This window comes from Heterodontus francisci, chromosome 29, assembly GCF_036365525.1.
Source record: "Heterodontus francisci isolate sHetFra1 chromosome 29, sHetFra1.hap1, whole genome shotgun sequence".
NCBI classification, from domain to species: Eukaryota; Metazoa; Chordata; class Chondrichthyes; order Heterodontiformes; family Heterodontidae; genus Heterodontus; species Heterodontus francisci.
Window position 1 is genome coordinate 45,590,958 of NC_090399.1, and position 27,836 is coordinate 45,618,793.

Sequence of the window (27,836 nt, forward strand, 5' to 3'; positions counted from 1 at the left end):
CTTCAAGATCAGAACAATCATAACAATGATTTCATCCATTTTCACAATGATTGCGATCAGCCTATTTCATCATTAACTGAAACTTGTAAGATTTATGTTATTTGTAATTCTCTTACCATCATCCATATAAAAGCAGCACATAGAACAGACTGATTTGAGTTAGCTGTATGTTATTGTGGTTTTAGAAGATTAATACCTTTGCTTTACTGAAAAGAATTCACAATACATGGAGGAGTCAAAAAGTTGTACACTCACAATCTGATGCCTTGACATACTTTCCACATTTCAAACCAACTTACACCTGCACTGGAGAGGATGCTGCCCGGGCTGGAGCATTTCAGCTACGAAGAGAGAGACTGGATAGGCTAGGGTTGTTTTCCTTAGAGCAGAGAAGGCTGAGGGGGGACCTGATTGAGGTATACAAAATTATGAGGGGCATTGATAGGATAGATAGGAAGAAACTTTTTCCCTTAGCGGAGGTGTCAATAACCAGGGGCATAGATTTAAGGGAAGGGGCAGGAGGTTTAGAGGGGATTTGAGGAAACATTTTTTCACCCAGAGGGTGGTTGGTATCTGGAACACACTGCCTGAAGGGGTGATAGAGGCAGGAACTCCCACAACATTTAAGAAATATTTAGATGAGCACTTGAAACACTGTAACATACAAGGCTACGGGCCAAGTACTGGAAAATGGGATTAGAATAGATAGGTGCTTGATGGCCGGCACAGACAGAATGGGCCAAAGGGCCTGTTTCTGTGCTGTATAACTCTATGATTCTATGACTCTATAGCCCTTTATCTGTTTGCAAATCTAGCGGGCCAGCCCTGCGACAAAGACTGGAGGAATTTCAAGTAGACGTATTCAGCCTTACAGGAAAGATTCGTGACTTGCACATGTTAATCGCACAATGTTGGAGCTAAGACTAAGGAGCATTTGTGTTTCATTTTCATCAGACCAAACTTTTTTTTTTTACCCAAGTTGCCAGATGGAATAATCGTTCAGTTTTTCTGCAAGTAGTATTTTCTTTGGAGGATCAAAGCAGTGGCCAAACTCAGACAAACAGCCGAAAGCATGCCGAAAATATAAAAGTGATAATCGCCTTCATTCCATCCTGCTCTGTGATGGCCTCCTGCACAAAGATAAAACACAGGAATTAATTGCCATTTCAGTTGAATTGCTGCATTTTCAGATTATCTCAAAAGGTGGCCTGTTCTCTAAGAGGAGCAATAGGTTTCTAGTTTGATGACCTTCTACTAAAGTTCGAAACAATAAAGATTGGTTTATACCTAGGGATAACCAGCAGGCATTAATATAGCCAGTTGATGAATGCAATATTTCAGTTCCATTATCAAGTGTTAGGGAGGAATTTGAACCTATCCCACTCATCGGGACACTGATGGGATCGGGTGCAACACCCGATTTTAGTCCCATTGAAAATCAGTAGTAAATCATATTGGGTGGGTTATAAAACCGACGTTTCACCTGGATCCCTTGGATTTCCCAATGGGTGAATGAGGTGATTGCATCCATAATGCACAAATAATTCCTGAAAATATCAGGCCTATGGTGCTAATTCATAAAATAAAGAGGTTCATATCTTAAGTCTTGTGTGTTTGAACTGGAAAATGTGAATAGTATTGGCCTAAATCGTTTAATTTTTACTTTGGAAGGGAAAAAACATAAGGAAAATTAACACTCAAGGGCACATGAATTCAACCACTGCACTCTGGTTTGTCAGACATTAAGTGGCATCTTATGGCTTTAACATGGCGAAAGACACAGAGGTTCATACTTAGGACTGGGAAACTATAAAGTACCATCTTCAATTTATAGCTTATCTAGTTAAACCAGTTAATAACGATTCAAATAAGTAGAACATTTATGTTAAATCCTTATAAAATAAAGTGTCGTCAGCACAAGGGAAGCAGCTGATTGGTGAGTAGTTGTTGAGTTTGTATTTATTTAAGTCTTAAGTTTATTTCAGTTAAGTCAGTCAATAGTCTAATAAACAGAGGCATGGCAGCGCATCTTAGTCCTGTGGAGTGCACATACAGTTCCATGTGGGAACTCCAGAACACTTCTTATGTCCTGGGCAACCACATGTGCAGGAAGTGTTGTCAGCTGGAGCAGATTGTGTTAAGGGTTTTGGAGCCTGCATGGCAGCTGGCGAGGCTGCGATACATCTGCAAGGTTGAGAGCTTCATGGATAGCATGTTTCTGGATGTGGTCACCCCACACAGCTTAAGGGTATGCAGTCAGAGAGGGAACGGATGACTGCCAGGCAGTCAAGGAGGACCAGGCAGGTACTGCTGGAGTCGCCAGAGTGCATCTTGCTCTCCACTCCATATTCAGTTCTGAATACTGCTAAGAGTAATGGTTCCACTGGGAGGTAGGCCAGAGCCAAGTCCACAATACCACAGCTGGTTCAGTTGCACAGTTGGCCAGGGTGGGGGGTGTGGTGGGGGTGGGGGCTAGTAGAGCAGAAGGAAGATTAAAAAGGCAATAGTGATAGGGGATTGTATAATTGAGGGAACAGACGGACCTTCTAAGTGGGGGAGCTAGTGTTCATGGTCCATATTGGTCCTGACGACATAGGTGCAAAAATGGATGGTATCCTGCAGGCAGAATTTAGGGAGCTGGGAAAGAAACTAGCAAGCAGATCGTCAGAGATAGTAATCTCCAGATTACTCCCAGTACCACGTGTGAGTGAGTAGAAATAGGAGGATAAAGCTGCTAGAGAGATGACCAGGAGGGAGGGCTTTAGATTCCTGGGACATTGGGACCACTTCTGCAGGAGATGGGACCCATACAGACCAAACAGAACTTGGACCAGTTTCCTTACAGGGTGGTTTGATAGTGCAATTTGGGAGGGTTTAAACTAACTTGGCAGGGGTGTGGAAACCAGGAGGTAACAGAAAGAGAGGATCAACAAGGTGCACAAAGAATTGGGAGTGACAGATAACATTAGAGTAAGAAATAGTAAGGTATTAGATGGGGTCAGAGTAAGAGGGAATGTAATAAGGCCTAAAGTAGGTTTTCAGTGCATGTATGTGAACGCACAGATTGTAGTAAATAAAGTTGGTGAGCTGCAGGGGTCTGGACAGAGTAGATAGAGAGAAACTGTTCCTATTGGTGGAATGGTCGCGAACCAGAGGAGACTGACTTAAGTGATTGGCAAAAGAACCAGAGGCGACATGAGGTAAAACTTTATTTTTTAAACGCAGTGAATGGTTAGGATCTGGAATGCACTGGCTGAGACCGTGGTGGAGGCAGATTGAATCGTGGCTTTCAAAAGGGAATTGGATAGAGTAGAAAAATTTGCAGGGCTTCAGGGAAAAGGCGGGGGAGCGGGGGTAGTGAGTAGCTCTTGCAGAAAGCCAGCACGGACACGATGGGTCGAAAGGCCTCCATGCATGCTGTAACCATTCTATGGTTCTACCTGATTACAGGACGGAAGTGTGCTACCTGCCATACTGGTGAAGGTCAAAAAAAATTGGTGTGCGGTCCCTGTCTCTGAAACAGGTATTAGGACACTTGCACAAGCAATAAAGTCTGTATGTGGGGTTCCACTGCAAGATGGTTTGCTCTGAGGCAGTGGGCACTGACTGCATTCAGAAAAACCAGGTCCAACAGGCAGCCCTTCAAGAGACTGACTGACAAGGGGAGTTTGTTAAATAGACTTACCTGGAAGGCAGCAGGAGCTCCAGATTTTCCCCTCCTTTGCTGAGCACCATTAACTCCACTTGGGCACCCGCATGGCACTGCTCCCTCCACCCAGGCAACCTCCCAGCATTCACCCATCCTTCCCGACCCAATCACCCGCCCTTTCTCACTTACTTAACGTCACTTTGGCCCGATCTTCCATTCAACTGTGCCGGTAGCTCCGCGCAACTTGCCGGCTCCGTGGAGATGAGGCCCGAGGCCGAACATCGTGGTGCCTCGGGCCTCACCATTCCGGCGCAGGGCTCGCATCCCGCGGCCCCTGGGCACCCAAGAATGGGGTCGCCCCGATTTCTAGGCCACAGTCAGGGAAAGTAGTGGAGATATACAATTGCATTTTACTTCAGAATATAGGCAACTCACAGGTGTGAAACCTTTACAATGAATAAGAGGTGGGAAATGCAACACACCCAGTGGGATTGAGGGAAACACAATGGGTCCCTGGGAGAGATGAGCAGACTTGTCTTTACTCTCCATAGCATGGAGGTCGCGTTTCTTTCTCGATGGAATGCAGCCCTGCTCACATCGGTTGGGAGAGGAGTTCCTGTGACACAGGACAAGGTCACAGAATATATAGACTTGCGGAAAGTCATCGAATTTAAACACATGGAAACTGAAGCGCTGTTTCCTTGAATCACTGGTCTCGTAGGCTTTAAACGTCATATCGTTGGGACAACTGAAATGCAATGAGAAACACACAGTTAAATTCAGTTGCAAGAATTTTTGGAGCAAAGAGAGTCCTGATGCCTCATAGTGCAAAGTCTGTGTTGGGGGCGGGGGGTTGCAGATGGTAATTTTTAACCTGGAGCCATCGTGTAAAATGGCCCATTGGCGTCAATGAAAGGGAAATTCAGGCCCAGCCTATAATTGGCAGCAAATTGTTTTTTGATTCACTCATAGGATGAGGGCATCACTGGCACAGCGAGCATTTATCCCCCATCCCTATGTCATGCAGACCCCCACCTGCCAAGAATGAGGCATATTAATTTTGTCATACGAACATTAATTTTAAACTGGTGCTGGAGTGAAGAAATGACTTGTTTGAAGATCGTCAGACACTGGGCTGGAAGGACATTTGCATACTGAGTGACGCTGCTTGTGGAGACAAAGGACTATTCCCTGCTCCAATTAACCCAAATGGATTTTGATCGCCAGACATTGAAGGCGTGAGGAAGAGCATTCCAGGGCCTGTTAAGATGATACAATCCACAGAGCCAGGACTGGTTAAAGCAGCTGGTCACATGACTAACTGACTGGTCCAGATTTTTTTGAACTAGCCACAAGATGGTTTGAATTCAAGAGGCAGCGTGCAACTGAGGCTGGAACAAGGAAGCCTGTCTCTCTCTCTCACTTTCTCCCAAGCCACCAGACCCACAGAAGACACGTAAACCTCAGAAAAGACTCTTACATCAGATCAAGTTGAAGCGTGAACTGGGCCCCAACGAATTGCAAGACTTACCGGCAACCAAAGACTCCACATTGAACTTAAAGGACTGTAACTACTAGATATTGCCTCAGACTTTTCCCCTTTGTTCCTTCGACTTTTTCTGTCTCTATCTGCGTGTGTGTTTATCGCATATGCATGCTAGCATGGTCGCGTCGCATATTCGTAGTCGTTAACTGGAACAGAGTTTAAGATTAATAAACTTCTACCTTTCTTGTTTAAATCTAAGGAAACCTGTTTGATTTCTTTGCCTTACAATTGGAGCAGTGAACAAGGATTCACTGAGGGGGAGCTAAAAGCACGGTGTTTTCAAATTAAACTCTGTTACAGTTAAACCAGGCAAAGGCTGAGAGGGAACCCCTAGACCTCCCTCTCAACTGGTCGTAACACCTAATTGCCCTTGAGTATGTGTTCGTGAGCCATCTTCTTGACAAATGAGGAGCTTGCTAGGCCATTTCAGAAGGCAGTTAGGAGTTATTGTGGGTCTGGAGTGACATGTAGGCCAGACCAGGTAAGGACAGCAGATTTCCTTCCCTAAAGGACAATAGTGAACCAGATGGGTTTTTACAACAATCAGTAGCCTTATGATCACTGTAACTGATGCATGCTTTTTATTCCAGATTTATTTAATTAATTGAATTTAAATCCCCCCCAGCTGCCATGGTGGGAATTGAACTCATGTCTCTGAATAAATTCTCCAGCCCTCTGGATAACATGCCCCGTAACATAATCACTAGGTCACCATTCTCGGTAACTCATTGCTCATTTATTGCTATTTCTCATTTGACACTATTCTCCCAAAGTCATTTGCATTTCTGCCTTAACTGCCCTCTGATTGGCCTGGTGAGCTGGATCAAACTGCTACCAGCGGTTCAAAAAGGCGGCACACCACCACTTTCCCAGGACATCCCGGGATCGGCAACAAATGCCAGCCTTGCTCACGATGCCCATATTTCAAGAACCAATTTAGATAATTAACGAAACTGTCAATTTCAGATTTCCAGCATCTGCAGCATTTTGCTTTTTTGTCTCAATTAGCTCGTGTCTGTCTAAGCGACGGTTCATTATATCTTGCATTACGGCTACCAGAAGCATCCCTTCCACCAATTGAATGGTGTACAACAACCCTTATAAGCTGCGCAACCCGAAAGTTCCCGTTCTGGCCGCGCCCAAGTCGGCCCCTTTAAGTTACCGTGCGTGGAAGGCCGTGCAATAAAAAATTTAAAAGGGCCCGCCCACTTAATCGAATCTTCTGCACACTGCAAAACAAAAATGTAGAGGGCACGTTGACCGACAGTTAGTTAGTTTACACCCTTCTCCCTTGTTGATCATAGATGTTACATGACATTTCGGAAGAATGCCAAGGCCTTGGAGATGATGCCGGAGAGTTACTGCAATGATACCAGGGTGAGGGACTTTCAGTTATGAGGAGAAAGTGGAGAAGCTGGTATTGTTCTCCTTAGAGCAGAGACGTTTGAGAGGATCATGAATAGAGGTGTTCAAAATTGTGAAGGGTTTTGATAAGACTGATGGGATCATGCACAACAGGTTTTTACAGCCTGCACAATTTTACTCTCGACTGTCAGCAAGGGAGACTAATAATGGATGGGATGTAAAACCCGCATTCCACCCAATCCCTTGTCTTTCTCACTCACTGAGTTATGTTAAAACGGATCCCCCCCCACCCTTCCCAGGGAGATGTTATTAATTGCACAAGGTCGCAAAAGAGGTAGCTCCGGCCATTACCCATTTTGAATAATCGTGTACGGCATTCTGTTTGAATTCAGCTGTGGTGCAGACACGCAGGTATCTGTGAAGATCTGGACTCCGGCGTCGGTGGTCTCCGCCTCCATCTGAACAAACAGCGTCCCATTCAGTTCGGCTCGATAAGGGAATCGCACGATTGGTTCATTGAAACTTACGGAGCGAAAGAATCGAAAGGATACGTTATAGTGTCCGAAGCGGACCAGGTGATTTGTCTGGAGCATGAATCCCATCGTGATGCTCTCGTTCAATGACATCTCACATTTTAGTTCGATCTCCAGACGGTGGATTGGGGTGTTAGGGATAGTCCCAAAAATGGTATTTATGTAAATGATCCTTCCGGTTTCATTCTGTGGCAAGAAAGTATTTAGATCATTCGTTTAGTAGTACAGAACTTGAGAATTGCTGAAAATAGAGACATGTTGTCGAAGCTTTTCATCTTGCACTCATCAGGACAATCGCAAGAATAACCAATGTAAGGGAAAACAACAACTGAGAATGTGGAACTCGCTACCACAGGGAGTGGTTGAGATGAAGAGCACAGATTCATTTAAGGGGAAGCTGGATAAACATATGAGAGAGAAGGGAATATAAGGCGATGCTGATGGGGTTAGAGTCGGGGGTGGGGGGGGGTTGCTGGTGTGAAGAATAAAATTGTTTTTTATATTCTTTCATGGGATGTGGACATCGCTGGCAATGCCAGCATGTATTGCCCTTCCCTAGTTGCCCTTGAACAACTGAGTGACTTGCTAGGCCATTTCAGAGGATAGTTAAGAGTCAACCACATTGCTGTGGGTCTGGAGTCACGTGTAGGCTCGGCCGAGTAAGGAGGGCGGATTTCCTTCCCTAAAGGACATTAATGAACCAGATGGGTTTTTACAACAATTGATGATAGTTTCATGGTAGTATTACTGAGACTAGCTTTCAATAGAATTAATTAATTGAATTGAAATTCCACCAGCTGCCATGTTGGGATTTGAACCTGTGCCCCCAGGACATTCAGCTGGGCCTCTGGATTACTAGCTCAGTGACATTAACATTACGCTACCATCTGTCGCTGCGATGTAACTTTTATGTAATTTGACTCATGTCTCTACTAATCCAATATCAGAAATGCAGCCCTTTGTATTAGAACTCTCATTGTGAACGCATTAAATTCAACCTTTTGCTTCAAGGGTTATTTTCACCGAGTCCACCCATTTCTCACCCTTACCTCAGTCAAGAACAAAGAACAGTACAGCACAGGAACAGGCCATTCGGCCCTCCAACCCTGCGCCGATCTTGATGCCTGCCTAAACTAAAACCTTCTGCACTTCCGGGGTCCGTATCCCTCTATTCCCATCCTATTCATGTATTTGTCAAGATGCCTCTTAAACGTCTCTATGGTACCTGCTTCCCCCACCTCCCACGGCAACAAGTTCCAGGCACTCACCACCCTCTGTGTAAAGAACTTGCCTCGCACATCCCCTCTAAACTTTGCCCCTCTCACCTTAAACCTATGTCCCCTAGTAACTGACTCTTCCACCCTGGGAAAAAGCTTCTGACTATCCACTCTGTCCATGCCACTTACAACTTTGTAAACCTCTATCATGTCGCCCCTCCACCTCCGTCGTTCCAGTGAAAACAATCCCAGTTTATCCAACCTCTCCTCATAGCTAATGCCCTCCAGACCAGGCAACATCCTGGTAAACCTCTTCTGTACCTTCTCCAAAGCCTCCACGTCCTTCTGGTAGTGTGGCGACCAGAATTGGACGCAATATTCTAAGTGTGGCCTAACTAAGGTTCTGTACAGCTGCAACATGACTTGCCTATTTTTATACTTTATGCCCCGACCGATGAAGGCAAGCATGCCATATGCCTTATTGACTACCTTATCCACCTGCGTTGCCACTTTCAGTGACCTGTGGACCTGTACGTCCAGATCTCTCTGCCTGTCAATACTCCTAAGGGTTCTGCCATTTACTGTATACTTCCCACCTGCATTAGACCTTCCAAAATGCATTACCTCACATTTGTCCGAATTAAACTCCATCTGCCATTTCTCCGCCCAAGTCTCCAACCGATCTATATCCTGCTGTATCTTCTGACAATCCTCATCACTGTCCGCAACTCCACCAACCTTTGTGTCGTCCGCAAACTTACTAATCAGACCAGCTACATTTTCCTCCAAATCATTTATATATACTACAAACAGCAAAAGTCCCAGCACTGATCCCTGCAGAACACCACTAGTCACGTACCTCCATTCAGAAAAGCACCCTTCCACTGATACCCTCTGTCTTCTATGACTGAGCCAGTTCTGTATCCATCTTGCCAGCTCCCCTCTGATCCCGTGTGACTTCACCTTTTGTATCAGTCTGCCATGCGGGAACTTGTCAAAGGCTTTACTGAAGTCCATATAGATAACATCCACTGCCCTTCCTTCATCAATCATCTTTGTCACTTCCTCAAAAAGTTCAATCAAATTAGTGAGACACAACCTCCCCTTCACAAAACCATGCTGTCTCTCGCTAATAAGTCCATTTGTTTCCAAATGGGAGTAAATCCTGTCCCAAAGAATCCTCTCTAATGATTTCAAGATCAGATTCACTGAACATTTGTCACACACAGCCTCGTTTCCAGCCAGCAGGAAAGACAAAAGATGAGCACTTACACTGATTATCGTGCCGCAGGCGTTAAACGGAGCCGTGACAACGATCCAGTTCTCATCTTGCTGGCGTGCACGACACGTGGGGTCGATGAGGTGAACGTCAGCAATAGCAACCCCCGCATTGGACAGCACACTGGACGGGAAGGTGTACTCGGCGGCCTGGGTCATACAAACGAACATTGCCAGCCGCCTGGCATCTACAGAACGGGAATGATTCCAGTCAGTTGTGCTCACTGAAGGGCAACAGTAGTTTTTCAATAGTTCAGGAACGCAAGGCAGAATTGAGCAATTGCACAACGCGTTGCATTTTTAACAGTCCAGAGGTTTCTCGCACTGTCCCCCTGCTTGAATACAGTTTGCGCCAGTGTTTTTTCTCCCCACCAGGACTCCCATGGCTCCCCTGCTGAAGCTAAGTCACGCGAGTTGAACGAGGAGTCCCCCTGATAACTTAACCCATTAAACACTGGGAGAAATCACAGTGCATCAGCGTTAACTGAAAGATCATTCCAATGTTGTATTAACATTTGTGGAAAGAGGCTGTAAAATTCACTGCATTAGGATAGAAGATCGTGATGGGCAGTTGTGCCAAATGGCCAATAAGGTTATGTGCCAGCTGTTATACCTACTGTCCAATATTTCAGCTCCATTCCAAGCAATGGTACTTGGGAACATTGGAACAGGAGCAGGCCATTCAGCCCCTCGCGCCTTTTCCGCCATTCAATGAGATCATGGCTGATCTATGACCTAACTCCACATGCCTGTCTTTGTCCCATATTCCTTCATACTTTTGAATAACCAGAATCTATCAATCTCAGATTTAAAAATTTACAATTGATTGAGCATAAAATGCCATTTGTGGAAGAGAGTTTTAAACTTCTGACGCCCTTTGTGTGTAGACGTATTTCCCAAACTAGCTCCTGAACGGTCTGGCTCTATTCTTTAAGCTATGTCCCCGTGTTTTAGACTCCCCGATCAGTGGAAATAGTTTCTCTCCATCCATCTTAAATATTCCTCATTGATTATTAGGTGGGCTCCATCACTGGGGGCTCATGTGATCCCAAATTCCCTCACTTTTGTTGTCACTAATCTCTGCTGCTTTGCATGAATAGTCAAGTGTAAAGAGAAGGAGCACTTACCACTGCTATTCCTCTTGCCACCAATGGAGTATCCATAGGACTCACCGCGAGCAATCCCATAGATGTATATCCCAAACAGAGAGTCAGCGTGATATATCACGTAGCGGCCTGCGGTTTTCCCCAGGTAAATTCGGGTTGCCGTGAAGTCCCAGAATGTCATGTTCTCTGAGGGGAAGGTGGACAGAGGTTTGCCGTCTAGCATAATCTGGTTATATGCCGGCGTGGAGGAAACAATTAGGATGTAATTGTAAAAGTTGGCTATGGTCACGAACACATAGTAAGCGCTGAAATAGGCCGGGGGAATGACGTTCACCAGGAAGGGGTCAAAGGTCGGAACCAGAGATGTGCTTCCTCCTGTCGACAGGTAGGTCACCATGATTGCTTTAGCTGAGTTCACAATCATCCCCCCGCTCACAGTGAGGTTAATGTGGGACCCTTCCTGCAGCATAAAGTTGACATTGCCTTCGTCTGTGTAAATGTTCACAGCCGTGTCGTTCTCTGCAGACACGATGGTGATGATGTCCATCATCTCCTTGTCCATCAAGGGGAAAATGGCGAATGAGTAGGACCACTTGTCCTGCGGGTACAGCTGCTCGGCGATGTGGTCACAATCGGTCGAGGAGATCATAATGCACCGGTTGCCGCTGAACACAGCCACAGGTTTGGTGGAGACGATCTTCGTGCCAGTCAAGTCAGCTTCGCTCTGGAATTGAATGGCCTGGTTAGGCTCCATAATGAACGAGAACATCTGTTTGTCCGAGTACTCGGTCCCGTTGTACTCCACGAAACCCGCCACGGTTATGGTGATGTGGACCCGCTCGTTGCCGTTGCCATTGGCGATAGCGAACTGCCGGTGGTTTGACCTGATCCCATTGTAAGTGACAACAAAGTATATCGTCCCCAGGTTAATGGTGGGCAGATTTAAAAAGGCGTCCTGGGTGTTGTACCGCGTGTTGAGCACAACAACGGAAATGTCTTCGTCCGACGTGATCATGATCACCTTTCCGGAAATCTCGTTGCCTTTCAGCATGTAGGAAGGCTCCAGGTTCACAACAACGTTGCTCCCCGCACTGACGGTTTGGAACCGATGGAAAGAGGGATTGTAAATGGAGACATTCACATTAGCTGCTTTGTCGTAAGTAATAATATTCAAGGCCAGGACGGCAGAGCTGGAATGATTCTCGAGGAAAATGGTAACGAATTTTCTTCCGGAAATAATTAACCCAGAGGAACCTGTTAAACAATATCACATATAAGTTAGAGAATGAAAACTGCCGGTGAGAATATAGCAAATTGAGTCGGCCAGGTGTTGAGTGATAGTGGTTGGCTTGAGCTATTAACTGCAAGTGAGACACATTGATTGCAGGGGTCAGAGTGTCACATAACGTCAGTTCGGAGATCACTCTAGTTACGTCTGCTCAGGAAGAAGCATGGCAAAATGACAGCTAGGCGTAATTTTAACCTACCTCGCTCAGCGGGAAAACATTCATTGGCACTACTGTCGCTGTATCCCCCACCATCAATATCCTGGGAGTTACCATTGACCAGAAAGTGAACTGGACCAGCCACAGAAATACTGTGGCAACAAGAGCATGGCAGAGGCTGGGAATTCTGGGGTGATTAACTTATCCGGGTGTCTCCAGTTGATGTGATGCGTCAAAAGTGTTAGTGTAGTGGGTAGTGCGTAGCGGTTAGTCTGCTTATAACCTCTCGCTTTCAGCTCTCACCACTGGCTAGCAGTACAAATATTGTGAAAAAGAGAGCCAAGTGCGTAAGCCTGCCAGTACATAACCTCTGCATCCGCAAGCCCTATATAGTGCCTCTGCATGGCGACATTTGTAAACTGGGTACCCCGCAGTCCCATGCTGAACTATAGGGGACTCGGAGAGGCCCTGGCCCCCAGATGTGTGGTATACAGGCCCACCGACGTGTGGTTCTGCCCTGGTGCCCACGAACCAGATCCCCAGCTATGGGTAAATAGCCTCACTGCCTTGTGGGTGTCTTGGAAGAGAAGGCTTAGGGAGTAAACCCCAACAAAAAATCCGGAGTGGACTCCCGCTGATGGTTATCTGTTATTTAGCAGGCAGCTTTCCAGCAACTCCTGCAGCGGAGTTGATGTCAGTCAGTACTGCTTTTATTCCTTTCTTTTGGACAATACTAGCAATGCAAAGGAGGGGGGGGGGGGGGGGGGTGCGGGTCCTGATGCTTGGGCAGCTCAGGGTCTGCAAACTATTTGCCCAGTCCTGCGCCCTGCAGAGGACACTCGAGCCTCGTGGTTTACGTTGGCACAACATAGGAAGCAACAGTTACCAGTTAGAAGCTGTCGCTCGATTGGCGTAGAGTAAGAGCACCAGGGGTTACTTCCGACTGTGAGAGAGCTCATTGCGTCCCATAGGAGAGCTACCACCCGCTCCAGGCTGCACAGCCCCCAGTCAGTTAGGTGCTGTCCCAACACGGCCTGCTTGTTCCAATGGGTGCTTGGAGCTTAGAGAGTCATCTCTCGACAGACGGGCCGATAATGTATGCACCAGGCAAGACAAACTCAACAAAGGAGACATCAGTCCTTGGCATCACAAGCCGGAATGTAAGGACCATGTGTCCTGGCCTTACCAACGACATTCTGCGGGTTGATGACACACACAAGGCAGCTGTGATCGACAAAGAACTTGCAAGGCTCAATGTGAACATTGCTGCACTGCAAGAAATGAGGCTCATTCAAAGTGGTTACCTTAAAGAGAATCACCACACGTTCTTCAGGCAGGGGAAAGCCCAAGGGGCAACACATGAGCGTGGAGTGGGTTTCGCAGTAAAACACACACCACTTGCGATGATTGAACCCCCCCCCCCACAGAAAACTCAGAGAGACTTCTTACTCTTCGCTTGTCGAATCTCATGTGCATCTATACCCCGACACTCACCTCCACTCTAGGCGTCAAAGATCAGTTCCATGAGGCACTCGAATTTCCAGAACCAAGGGATTGTACCTTCTAGGGAACTTCATCACAAGGGTAGGGACTGACTACACAGCTTGGCCAATGTTCATTGGGCACCAGGGGATTGGCAAGATGACTGAAAATGGACAGTGGTTGCTGCAGCTATGCTGTCACCACGGACTTTCTGTGATGAACAGCAACTTTCAAGCCAAGCCATGCCACAAGGTGTCCTGGAGACATCTGAGATCATGCCACTAGGAACAGCTAGACCTCATCATCCACCAGACGTACCACCCTCAACAGTGTCTTCATCACACGCAGCTATCACAGCACTGACTGTGATACTGACCACTCCCTGGTGTGTAGAAAGGTCAGGCTTCAGTCAAGGAAACGATACCACTCCCAAGAAAAAAGGTCATCCTCGGATCAACAATTGTGTACCACTGACCCAACCAGGATCCAGGAGTTCGTCAACATCCTCGATCAGGCTCTTTCGGACAACAACCAATCAAGGCCTCAGTGCGGTGTCAAAATGGGATCATTCCGCCTCACCATCTATAACTCTGCACTCACTTGCGTACGGTAAAAGAGATGGGAGGAATGCTGACTGGTTTGAGGCTTATTGGACTGAAATGGAGCCAGTTCCTGCAATTGAGAGGAGAGCCCTCATGAACTACAAGCAGGTCCCCAGCAAACAAAACCAAATGCTCTCAGAACTGCCACAAACAAGTCTCAGTGGGCTGCTCAGCACTGCGCCAGTCAATACTGGTTGAAACTCTGCAACAGCATGCAGTCTGCTGCTGAATCCAGGGATGCTAGAGGGATGTATGAAGGAATTAAGAAAGCAACAGGCCCAGTAGCATCCAAATCAGCTCTCCTGAAGACAAAGACAGGGGTGATCCTCACTGAACCGAGCAAGTAGATGGGCAAGTGGATAGAACATTACCTTGAACTCTATGCAACGGAGAATGTTATCACTGAAGTAGCTCTTCGTACCATTCCAGACTTCCCTGTCATGGAGGAATTGGACAGCAAGCCCACCATAGTAGAGCTCAACAAGGGCATCGAGGTCTTGCTAGTGGTAATGATGATATTCCACCTGAGAAGTGGAAAACCGGCACTGCTGCAACATCTTCATGAACTCGTGTGTCTCTGTTGGAAGGAAAGATCTGCACCTCAAGACATGCATTATCCAAAGATAGTCACCTTGTACAAAACGAAGGGGGATCACAGTGACTGCAACAATTACTGAGGCATCTACTTGCTAAGTATTGTGGGGAAGGTCTTTGCTTGCGTTGCTCTGACCAGATTGCAGACCCCGGCATTACACATCTATCCTGAGTCTCAGTGCAGCTTCAGAGCTGGCAGGTCGACAGGCGACATGATTTTCTCACTTCGGCAATTACAGGAGAAGTGCCATGAACAGCACAGACCGCTCTACATTTCCTTCATAGACCTCACCAAGACCTTCCATCTTGTCAGCAGAGACGCACTCTTCAAACTGCTGTGGAAAATAGGCTGCGCTCCTGGACTCCTGGGTGTTACTTCTTCTTTCTACGAGAACATGCACAATTCCATCAGTTACAATGGAGCAACATCAGACACTTTCACAGTCAGCGGTGGGGTAAAGCAGGGCTGTGTCCTGGCGCCAACTCTCTTCGGCATATTATTCTCCATGCTGCTATTGTACACTTTTGACGACTCAAATGAGGGCATCTACCTCCATGCCAGAGCTGTTCAACTTGGCAAGATTGAGTGCCAAGACGAAAGTGCATAATGTCCTAGTCTGTGCATTGTTGTTTGCTGATGACATAGCGCTGACATCCCATAATGACATTCACTTGCAGCAGCTTGTAGATCGGTTCTCCTGGGCCTGCAGGGAGTTTGGACTGACAACCAGTGTTAGGAAGACCAAAGTTATGTGCCAGGACATAGAGACTCCACCTTCCATCAACATGGACAACCTCACTCTGGAGGTCATCGACAGCTTCACATACCTTGGATCAACAATCACCAGCAACCTGCCCCTTTGATGCCGAAATCAGCACCAGCATTGCCAAGGCCGCAGCTGTCATGTTAAAGTTGAGAAGGTGAGTGTGGACCGACAGCAAACTAACCGACAATACAAAGCTCCGCGTGTACCAGGCTTGTGTTCTCAGCAGCCTCCTTTATAGTAGTGAAACATGGACAACTTATGCAAGCCAAGAAAAATGACTCAACAGCATCCCTCTCCACTGTTTCAGATGGATCTCAGGCACCTCCTGGCAGGACAGCATGCCGAATATGGAAGTACACCAGCGTGCAGGGATCCCTGGCATGTTTGCCTTCTTGAGTCAGCGGCGACTCTGTTGGCTGGGTCATGTGAGCTGAATGGATGACAGTCACACCTCAAAGACATGCTCAATGGCAAGCTTGCTATCAGCACGAGACCAACAGGTCACCTACATCTGCAATACGAGGATGTCTGCAAGTGAGAACTTGAGCTGACTGGGATCGGAGTTGATGCACGGGAGGTCCTTGTTGTTGACTGGAGTTCCTGGAGAATGGCAGTCAGGAAGAGTGTGGAAAAAGCAGAGGACAAAAGAAATGACCAGATGGTGGAAAAGAGAGCCCAGCGGAAGGAAAAAACATCGGTTGACCTCGGGCTAATGCTATTTATCTGTGCCAGCAGTGGAAGGGATTGCCACTCACAAGTTGGCCTCTACAGCCACAACAGACGATGTTCAATCCAGAAGTGACATACACCCCAGGCACAGTCCATCATCTCCCGAGATGGACGGATGTCATCAACTTACCTCCTGACTCCCCAAAGCCTGTCCACCATCTACAAGGCACATGTCAGGAGTGTGATGGAATACTCTCCACTTGCCTGGATGGGTGCAGCTCCAACAACACTCAAGAAGCTCAACACCATCCAAAACAAAGCAGCCCACTTGATTGGCACCCCATCCACCACCTAAAACATTCACGCCCTCCACCACCAGGGCACAGTGGCAGCAGTGTGCACCATCTACAAGATGCACTGTAGCAACTCACCAAGACTCCTTAGACAGCACCTTCCAAACCCGCAACCTCTACTACCTAGAAGGACAAGGGCAGCAGATGCATGGGAACACCACCACCTGCAAGTTCCCTTCCAAGTCACCCATCATCCTGACTTGGAACTATATCGTTGTTCCTTCACTGTCACTGGGTCAAAATCCTGGAACTCCCTTCCTAACTGCACTGTGGGTGTATCTACCCCACATGGACTGCAGTGGTTCAAAAGGCGGCTCACCACCACCTTCTCAAGGGCAATTAGGGATGGGGAATAAATGCTGGCCTGGCCAATGATGCTCACATCCCATGAAGGAATAAAAACAAACACAGGATCAGGTGGAATTCCCATTTTACAACCCTCCCAATATTACTCTCCACTAATGTCACTGGAGAGTAAGATTGGATGGGATGTGAAATCATTGTTGCACCCCATCTCATCAGTCTCCCAATGAGCACAAAAAATCAAGGCTGACACTCCACTGCAGGACTGAGGGAGTGCTGCAGTGTCAGAGCTGCTGTCTTTTGGATGAGACATTATTACTCTGCTTTTTGTGGGAGCTGTCTGCAAATTGGCTGCCACATTTCCTACATTACAGCAGTGACTACACTGTTAAAGTACTTCATTGGCTGTAAAGTGCTTTGGAACGTCCTATGCAAGTCTTTTTTTCGTCAGCATTCTGGTGCTGTACCCTGTATGTCCTTAAAGAGGTTTGGTCAACTGAACACAATGAGGTCTCACCAAGACTTCGCAGAACAGACGCATTATTTCCTCACTTTTGCATTCCAATTCCTTCAAACTAAAGGTAAACATTCCATTGGCCTTTTTGATTACTTTTTGTCCTTGTGCTCTAGCTTTTGGTGCTCCGTGCACATGGTCGGAGTGATCCTTGTGAAAACAAAGTCCGTCTTCACACCGAGGATACCCTCCATCGTTTTGTGTGGCACTACCACAGTGCAAAATGGATTTGAGAACAGATCTGGCAGCTCAAAACTGGGCATCCATGAGGCACTGTGGACCATCAGCAGCAGAATTTACTCAAACACAATCCGTAACCTCATGGCCCAGCATATCCCCCACTCTACCATTACCATCAAGCCAAGGGATCAACCCTGGTTCTATGAAGAGTGCAGGAGGGCATGCCAGGAGCAGCAGCAAGCACACCTAAAAATGAGGTCTCAACCTGGTGAAGCAAAAACCAAGACTCATGCATCCTAAACAATGGAAGCAGCATGCAATAGACCGAGCTAAACAATCCCACAACCAATGGAACAGATCTAAGCTTTGCAGTCCTGCCACACCTAGTCATGAATGGTGGTGGACAATTAAACAACTAACTGGAGGAGGTGGCTCCACAAATATCCCCGTCCTCAATGATGGGGGAGCCCAGCACATCAGTGCAAAAGACTAGGCTGAAGAATTTGCAACAATGTTCAGCCAGAAGTGTCGAGTTGATGATCCATTTCAGCCTCCTCCTGAGGTCCCCAACATCACAGATGCCAGACTTCAGCCAATTCAATACACTCCATGTGATATCAAGAAACAGCTGAGGGCACTGGATACTGCAAAGGCTGTGGGCCCTGACAACATCCTGGCTGTAGTACTGAAGACCTGTGCTCCAGAACTTGCCACGCCCTTAGCCAAGCTGTTCCAGTACAGCTACAACACTGGCATCCACCCAGCAATGTGGAAAATTGCACAGGTATGTCCTGTACACAAAAAGCAGGACAAATCCAATCCAGCCAATTATTGCCCCATCAGCCTACTCTCAATCATCAGTAAAGTGATGGAAGGTGTCATCGACAGTGCTATCAAGCAGCACTTACTCAGCAATAACCTGCTTATTGACGTGCAGTTTGGGTTCCACCAGGTCACTCAGCCCCTGACCTCATTACAGCTTTGGTCCAAACATAGACCAAGTTGAACTCAAGAGGTGAGGTGACAGTGGCTGCCCTTGATATCAAAGCAGCATTTGACTGGGTATGGCATCAAGGAGCCCTAGCCAAACTGATGTCAATGGGAACCAGGGAGAAAGCTCTCCACTGGTTGGAGTCACCTAGCGCAAAGGAAGATGGTTGTAGTTGTTGGAGGTCAATCATTTCAGCCCCGGACATCACTGCAGGATTTCCTCAGGGTAGTGTCCTCGGCCCAACCATCTCCAGCTGCCTTATTAATGACCTTCCCTCCATCATAAGGTCAGAAGTGAGGATTTTCACTGATGATTGCACAATGTTCAGTACCAGTCACAACTCCTCAGATACTGAAGCAGTCCACTTCCATATGCAGCAAGACTTGGAAAACATTCAGGCTCGGGCTAATAAGTGGCAAGTAACAGTTGCGCCACACAAGTGCCAGGCAATGACCATCTCAAACAAGAGAGAATCTAACCATCTTCCCTTGACATTCAATGGCATTACCATCGCTGCATCCCCCACTATCAACATCCTGGGGGTTACCATTGACCAGAAACTGAACTGGACCAGCCACATAAGTACTGTGGCTACAAGAGCAGGTCACAGGCTGGGAATTCTGCAGTGAGTAACTCACCTCCTGACTCCCCAAAGCCTGTCCACCATCTACAAGGCACGAGCCAGGAGTGTAATGGAATACTCTCCACTTGCCTGGATGGGTGCAGCTCCTATAACACTCAGAAAGCTCGACACCATCCAGGACAAAGCAGCCCGCTTGATCGGCACCCCAGCAATCACCTTAACGATTCACTCCCTCCACCACCGACGCACAGTGACAACAGTGTGTACCATCTACAAGATGGACTGCGGTATTCCACTTCGAAGGAAAAGGGCAGCAGACACGTGAGAACATCACCATCTGCAAGTTCCCCTCCAGGTCACACACTATCCAGCACTGTGGGTGTACCCGCACCAGATGGACTGCAGCGATTCAAGAAGGCAGCTCACCACCACCTTCTCAAGGGCATTTAGGTTTGGGCAACAAATGCTGGCCTTGACAGTGACCCCCACATTCCATAAAACAAATAAAAGAAACACTCAAATCCCTTTGTTCCTCGATCGTTTGTAGCCCCTCGTGTTTATTTTTTTTTAAATTTTATTTTAGAGATACAGCACTGAAACAGGCCCTTCGGCCCACCAAGTCTGTGCCGACCAACAACCACCCATTTATACTAACCCGACAGTAATCCCATATTCCCTACCACATACCTACACTAGGGGCAATTTACAATGGCCAATTTACCTATCACCTGCAAGTCATTGGCTGTGGGAGGAAACCGGAGCACCCGGCGAAAACCCACACGGTCACAGGGAGAACTTGCAAACTCCACACAGGCAGTACCCAGAATCGAACCAGGGTCCCTGGAGCTGTGAGGCTGCAGTGCTAACCACTGTGCCACTGTGTTAAGAAAATATGTTGATTTGCTTCTCTTGAATCCAAAGTGTCTGGCCTCACACTTCACAGGAATTGAAATGCATATGCCACAGTTTTGCCCACTCATTTAGTCTATGTCCCTTTGTAACTACCCAACTTACTGTGTCTCCTAAGTCCTGAAAACTTGGCTATACAATTCTGAATTCCTTCAACCAAATCATTTAGATATAAGGTGAAAAGCGAAGGCCCCTGTCAGAGAATGTTCTCTTAATCCCTTTTTTCTAATTCCTACCTCTCAACCAGTTTCTGACCTGTGTCACAAGCTTACCTCCAATTCCGTGTACTTTTATTTTTGCTGATAATCTATTGTGTGCAACATTATCAAAGCCTTTTGAAGGTCCATATAGAAAATTCCCATAGACCTTTGAACAGTCATGCTAGTGGCCTCCTCCAAAAATTCAATTTAATTGGCCCTTCACAAGTCCATGCTGACTCTCTGAGATCAGTCCATACTGTCCACTCTACCCCGACGATAGGAGCAGGCTCGAAGGGCCAAATGGCCTACCCCTGTTCCTATTTCCTATGATAGATTCCAGTAACTTCCTCATAACCGATGTTAAACTGACAAGTCCGAGGTTTTCTGGTTTCTATCTCCTTTCCCTTTTTTATAAATTAAGGAGGTCCAATCGCAATTTTCCAATCCAAGGACACAATCAGGGAAATGTGAAAACAAGCGTAGTGATAATGGGGGACTTCAAATATCACAATATAGATTGGGGATGAAAAAAAAAATTGGGAAGGATAAAGAGGAGGGAGGAATTCCTGAAATATGTAGAGGAGAACTTCACTATGTTTCCAGCCCAGTGCTGGGTCTAGTTCTGGGCAATGAAAAAGGACAAATGGAGCATGCTTAGTGGGAGAGCATTTGGAAAATCGTGACCAGATTAGTTTTGTTGATTTGCTTCTCTTGAATCCAAAGTGTCTGGCCTCACACTTCACAGGAATTGAAATGCATATGCCACAGTTTTGCCCATTCATTTAGTCTATGTCCCTTTGTAACTACCCAACTTACTGTGTCTCCTAAGTCCTGAAAACTTGGCTATACAATTCCCGGGTTCAATTCTGGGTACTGCCTGTGTGGAGTTTGCAAGTTCTCCCTGTGGTCTGCGTGGGTTTCCTCCGGGTGCTCCGGTTTCCTCCCACATGCCAAAGACTTGCAGGTTGATAGGTAAATTGGCCATTCGCAATTGCCCCTAGTATAGGTAGGTGGTAGGGAAATATAGGGACAGGTGGGGATGTGGTAGGAATATGGAATTAGTGTCGGATAAGTCTCAATGGGTGGTTGATGGTCGGCACAGACTCGGTGGGCCGAAGGGCCTGTTTCAGTGCTGTATCTCTAAACTAAACTAAACTAAACTAAGGTGAAAATACTCAATTGGAAAAGGGATAATTTCAGTGAGGTCATAAAGGGTCCGACCCAAGTGGATTGGAAAGATAGATTGGCAGGTAAAACAATAAATGAGCAATGAGTCTTCAAGGTAGAGATAGTTTGGATACAGACTAGGGACATTCCCATGAGAGGGAAAGGAAGGGAATCTAAAGCTAAGCTTCCCAGATGGTTAAGGACATTGAGATAAAAATGAAACAGAAAAATAAGGCTTACCATAAATATCAGGTTCATAATACAGTAGAGAATAGAGCAGAATACAGAAGTACAGATAACTGAAAAAGCAAATAGACAGAGTATATGAAAAAAGACTAGCAGGTGACATAAAGGGGACACGGAAGTGTTTCACAAACTTACGAAGATTAAATGGACAGTCAAAGAAAGACTGGGGCCAATTAGGGACCAAAAAAAACTTCTTGTGGAGGCAGAGGGCATGGCTGAGGTACTGAATGAGGACTTTGCAGCTGTTTTCACAAAAACAGAGGAGGCTGCCAATGTCACAGTAAAGGAGGATGGGTAGAGAAATTGCATAGGATAAAAACAGATAAAGATGAGGCATTTGAAAGCTTGGCAATGCTCAAATTGAAAAGTTACCCGGTGTGGATGGGATGCATCCTAGGTTGCTGAGGGAAATAAGCTTGGAAATAGCGGAGGCTCTACCCACATTTTTTCAGTCCTCCCTGGATTTGGGAGGGGCGCCAGAGGACTGGATGCCTGCAAATATTACACCCCTGTTCAAAAAAGCGGAGAGCTAAATCCAGTCCTGACTGGCCATTCAACTTAATGCAGCGGTGAGGAAAGAGAGACAATAATCAAAGACAAAATTAATTGTCACTTGGAAAAACATGGGTTAATAAATGACAGTCAGAACGAATTTGTTAAAGGCAAATTGTAACTCACTAAATTGATTGAATCTTTGATGATGTTTAACCACAACTTAGGAAGGATATATTGGCCTTGGAGAGAGTGCAGTGTAGATTTACTAGAATGATACCTGGGTTAAATTACAAGGAGATAACAGAAACTAGGGTTGTATTTCCTGGAATTTAGAAGATTAAAGGGTGATTTGATCAAAGTTTTCAAGATATTAAGGGGAACAGATAGGTGTCATGGTCCTGTAGTTTTTTTTTTCAGGAATATGCGGTTTGCCTTTAAGGTTTGCAGAGGATCAGTATTGCTTTATTGCAAGCCTCAGGAGTTATAGGAAGGTGCATTTTCAGTTACTGTTAGAAACAGCCATTTGGAGACTGCGATTCAAAGGGTGCATTCTCATTACCATAGATACAGCCACTGGGAGTGAGTAGCAAGTGATACATTTGTTACAATTCAATTTTGAACTGGCTTTTAGTTGAAGACAGTTTGTTCTAACAGAACACACAGACAGAGGACACAGACAGCTGTGCTGTTTAGCACCTGAAAAAGAACTCTCAGCTATTTAAACTGAAGGAATAGGAATTTAGTCTGTTTAATTATTATCTCTCAAAATTCTAAAAAAAACAAAGTCAAGCCAAAATGGAGATCTCTGATAATTTAAACTAAAGGAAGAGAAGTTAGACTGTGACAATCTTTTATCCCTCAAAAACTCTAAAGTCAGATTGATTCTATCAAAAGTGTTTGCAAGTTGTTAATTATTGAAATTCATCGCCGAGGAAGGAAGCAACACCTACTGCTGAAGTTAGACTGCAGACTGTTCTATGTGGAAGAGCCTTTTTCCCCATCTGATGGCTGTGAGGACTTCAAGCAACATTCTGTGAGGACTTCAAGCAACATTGGACTGCAAATTTGCAAGGACTCTAATTTTTTCTATTTTTAATGTTGTTTATATCTTCATAGTGTTTAAGAATTTAGTTCTTCTAATTAAAGAGTTAATTTGTTGATTTAAAGACACCAGGTTTGGTTAGTCTCATTCTGGGGTTAATAGATAATATAATTTGGCTGGTCTTTCTTTAATTTGGAAAGTTTTAAATGATATGTTAGGCAATCTGTGGAGCGATGAGATTGAATTAACAGTGCGTTTCTCCCACCACAATCAGAATTGTACATTTTGATTGGGGGCTTTGGCAGCAGCGGTCGGTTGTAACGTAGTGTACATAAAGGGAAACTATTTCTGCTGATTGCAGAATATAGAACTAGGGGGCATCAACTAAAAATTAAAGCCAGATCTTTCAAGAATGAAATATTTTGACATGCAACGTGTGTTAGAGGTTTGGAACTCTCTTCTGCAAATGCCAGTTGATCCTGGTTCAATTGTTCACTTTAAATCTGAGGTTGATAGATTTTTGATAACCAAAGATATTAAGGGATATGGGGCAAAGGCAGGTATATGGAGTTAAATACAAATCAGCCATGATCTTGTTGAATGCTGGAACAGGCCCAAGGGCTCAGTGGCTGACTCCTGTTCTAAGGTTCCTAAGTAACAGAGCAGGTTGATGAAGCTAGTACGATTAATGTGTGTATATGGATTTTCAAAAGGCATTTGATAAAGTGCACATAACTTGTTAGCAAAATTGAAGCCCGTCGGATTAAAGGAGCAGTGGTAGCAAGTATGTGAAATTGGCTAAGAGGCAGAAAGCAGAGAATAGTGGTGACTAATTGTTTAAAAGGCTGGAGGGATTTATAGAGTGCTGTCCCCCAGTGCTCAGTATTAGGACCACTGCTTTTTATTGATATGTATTAATGACCTGGAATTGAGCACAATATCAATTTTGCAAAGACGTGTCCACAAAACCTGGAAATGTAGTAAACAGTGAGGCGGATAGTAACAGACTTCAAAGGGACATATACAGACTGGTGAAATGGGCAGACAACAACAGCTTGCCTTTAGATACTGCCTTGAATGTAGCAAAATATCACAAGCCTCTTCACAGGAGCATTATCAGACAAAATCTGACACCGAGCAACATAACAAGATATGTTTGGACAGGTGACCAATAGCTTGGTCAAAGAGATAGATCTTAAAAAGCACGTCTGAAAGGAGGAGAGATAGGGAGGAGGAGAGGTTCATGGTGGAATTTCTGGTGCGTGATGGATGAAATTGATGCCAGAGATATTTGAAGCGATGCATTCTAGATAGAAGAACGAGGAGAGGCAGCACACTTTAGGAAGGCTGTCAAGCTCTTGGAGAGGGTGCGGAGGAGATTTACCAGAATACTATCAGGGAACGTGGGAAGCTGGGATTGTTCTCCTGAGCAGAGTAGGTTAGGAGGAGATTCAATGGAAGTGGTCAAGATTATGAGGATTTTTGCAAGAGTAGATGATGAAGAGAAATTGTTTCCATTGGCAGAAGGGTCAATAAGCAGAGGATACAGATTTACGGTAATTGGCAAAGGCACCAGACAACAAGAAGGGGAGATTTTCTTTTTAAGCAGAAAATTGTAATGATCTGGAACGCACTGCCTGAAAGGGTGGTGGAAGCAGATTCAACGGTAACTTTCAAAAGGGAATTGAATAAATACTTGAAATGGGGAAAAGTGCAGAGTAATGGAGAAAGAGTGGGGTGTGTAGGACTAATTGGATAGCTTCTTTCAAAGAGTCAGCGCAGGTACAATGGCCTCTTACTTGCACTATAAGATTACATAATTATCGAATTTAGAGAGCTATGGAAAGTTATAACTAACACATCTGCAATTTACTAAGCAATTTTGTTTAATACATTGGGGATGGAACTTGGATATTTGTCAATCTCACATTCCCACATTTTCTTCAGTAGCATTTTTACATATATAGTAAATTCACTGCATTCCTCGGCTTGATAAATTTCCAGGTTCCACTGCACCACTGATTTTTGTCCTCATTGTCCTTTGAGGAAATGGAGACAAAGTACTTATTTAACAAGTCGACCGTTTCCTTATTGTCCATTATAGTGTCACTTGCATCAGTCTTTAATGGGCTCACATTGTCCTTTAGCGTTCTGATTTTCTTACTCTATTTACAAAGTCTTTTGTGTTATCCCTTTGCCAGCCCTTGCAGGTAGTTTTCATAATCCCTTTTCCCATCTATTATTATTTTCCCTGTATCCCTCAGCTTCTTTTTGTGGCTCTCCCAGGCTTTTGCTTTTCTGTAAGCTATTTCTTTTAGTTTAAAACTCTGACCTGATTTGTTGGCGGTTACGGTTGCTTAACTATGCAACGGTGGGGGGGATGGGGGTGGAATCTTAGCCTTTTAGGGTTATGTACTGGTTATGTATTGCGCCAATTACTTCTTTGAATATTTCCTCCTGTTTGTCCGTAGCTTTACCCAGTGACAGCTCGGCCCACTTTACTGCGGCCAATTCATTCCTCACCCCATTGCTCTTTTGCCTTAGTTCCATTTAAAACACTGGCTTATGACTCTCCCTTTCTCCCTCTCAAACCTAATACCCAACTCAGCCAGACTAATTCTGGTTTGTTACTCATCCCGCAATTTAGTATGGCCTCGTTTCATCATCTACTGTCCCCATTGGTGGCTCTATTGCTTGTCTGGAAAGAGTCGTGGTCTGTAGTTCCAATATTTGAAGAGGTGTAGTGGAGCATAAAGCCTTTAGTAACCAATACAATGGGACACTGCTTCCGACTGTTTCATATGGATTCTGCCAGAGACAATAGTGAACTGCTTTGGACAATTTACCTCAGCTTTGCAAAATCTATTGTGCTGCACTAATGACTGCTGAGGCTTCACACTCAGTTTCTTCCTTGATGAGAACATGAAAAGGGATTACACAGGTTACCATGACCTGACAGGGATGTTCATTTACTGATGATGTTACATGTTAGTTATCAGTTCTGGGGTTTAATAGCTCCAGGTTACATTAAAGATTGACAGATTGAAGCTACATTTAGCGCAAAGTATAGCGCTGGAGGTGAATCCGATTCCATTCTCTGATACAATAGACTGCATCGAATAAAGCAGCAGAATAGAGCTCCATTCCTTTCCAGCCAAACACAAAAACTGGGAAAGCTACCATTTTCTGTACTTAGCAAAAATGAATTTAAAATCATGTTTCCAGCTGGGTAATTTCCTGAATTCCAATCGCACTCGCAACTCCTGCAGATACTACTCAGTGGAAGCAATTTTAACTCTGTCAGTTCTGTTAAATGGACAATGGCGAATTAGCATCACCTCCGCAGTTCTTTTCCAGTTAGGTCAATGGGACGGGAGTGTGCAGAAGGGTACGTAACAGATGGCCAAGTCCGTATAACCCATCCTGCACTCATTGTCGGAGTTACTATTATCCCCAAGTGGGTTAATGAGGCAGATGCTCGACAGCGAGCCAGCGTGGACTCGATGGGCTGAATGGCCTCCTTCTGTGCTGTAATGACTCTATGATTCTATGTAAGTTTTAAGGAGTCAATTTTAAGGTGACCAGCCTGTCTGGGAAGCTGACAGACACGGTGCAGTGCTGGTTTTACACCTCACCTGATTATGCCTGGTCCACTGAAGTCGGTGCTGTGCAATATCAGGCAGCATTAGATTAAAGTTAACCCCCCCCCATCGAAACTCTCTCAAACCGCACTCAATAGGAAAAAAAAGGTCCGGGAAATCAAATGCAAACACAAACCTACAAATAGAGTCATGGAGTAATTTACGGCACAGATGGAGGCCATTCGGCCCGTCAAGTCCATGCCGGCTCTCCACGGAACTGTCCAGTCAGTCCCACTCCCTGGCTCGATCCCCGTGGCCCTGCAAGTCTATTTCTCTCAGGTGGCCATCCAACTTCCTCTCTAAGTCATTGATTGTCTCTGCTTCCACCTCCACCTGTGGGCATCGAGTTCCAGGTCGTCGCCACCCGCTGGGTAAAAAAGTTCTTCCTTATATTCCACCCTCATCTCCGACCCAAAACTTTCAATCTGTGTCCCCTAGTCCTTGTACCAAACTAATGGGAATAGTTTTTCCTTGTCTAATTTATCTAAACCTGTCATAATCTTGTATACTTCTATTAAATCTCCCCTCAATCTCCAAATTCTCAATGTGATTTGCCAGTGGATGTGAGGGGGGAAAACACACACAAGTGACAATGACACATCATTTTTTTTTTAAACACAGTTCTACGGGAGGAAAGGTGGGGGTTTGGAAACAACAATTTCAGTGCAGGGGGGAAATTCGGGCTCCCTAAATTCTTAGCAAAATCTTACCGGTAACATACCCACTGACGGCGGAACAAGCACTCCACGTCCGATTGAGCTCTGGAACACAAGCAGAGAGCAAATTGACAGGAGGCGGCGGCGAGACAGATGTACCGGAACTAAGTTGGAAAGGTAGAAACTCTACTCACCATTGCAGCTGAGCAGGGTGTAATACAACAGAAACTGCAAACAGTTCATGCGTCCGCGGGTGCCCATATCCAACCTTCTTCTTTGAGTATTCGGGCTTAATTCACCTTT

General features: G+C 45.6%; 1 protein-coding gene across 1 annotated transcript; it reads right to left on the reverse strand.

Moving 5' to 3' along the window:
* Window positions 1-14: 14 nt before the first annotated feature.
* Window positions 15-27,836, reverse strand: LOC137346024 (IgGFc-binding protein-like). The gene is made up of 7 exons (XM_068009322.1): window positions 27,728-27,836; window positions 27,588-27,638; window positions 10,716-11,948; window positions 9,583-9,776; window positions 6,912-7,279; window positions 4,132-4,397; window positions 15-1,130 (listed from the first exon to the last, which is right to left on the reverse strand). The coding sequence occupies exons 1-7, from the start codon at window positions 27,792-27,794 to the stop codon at window positions 1,000-1,002; spliced, it is 2,310 nt and encodes a 769-aa protein (XP_067865423.1). The 5' UTR covers window positions 27,795-27,836; the 3' UTR covers window positions 15-999.

Bases quoted from the DNA above. Each gene is read 5' to 3' on its own strand.
- LOC137346024 (XM_068009322.1), bottom strand. From the start codon at position 27,794: ATGGGCACCCGCGGACGCATGAACTGTTTGCAGTTTCTGTTGTATTAC. The intron at 7,280-9,582 runs GTAAGTGCTCAT...TTCTTGCCACAG, and splicing joins CCTGCGGCACGATAATCAGT to AATGAAACCGGAAGGATCAT. The intron at 1,131-4,131 runs GTGTGTTGCATT...ATCTTTGTGCAG, and splicing joins GTTTCCCTCAATCCCACTGG to GAGGCCATCACAGAGCAGGA.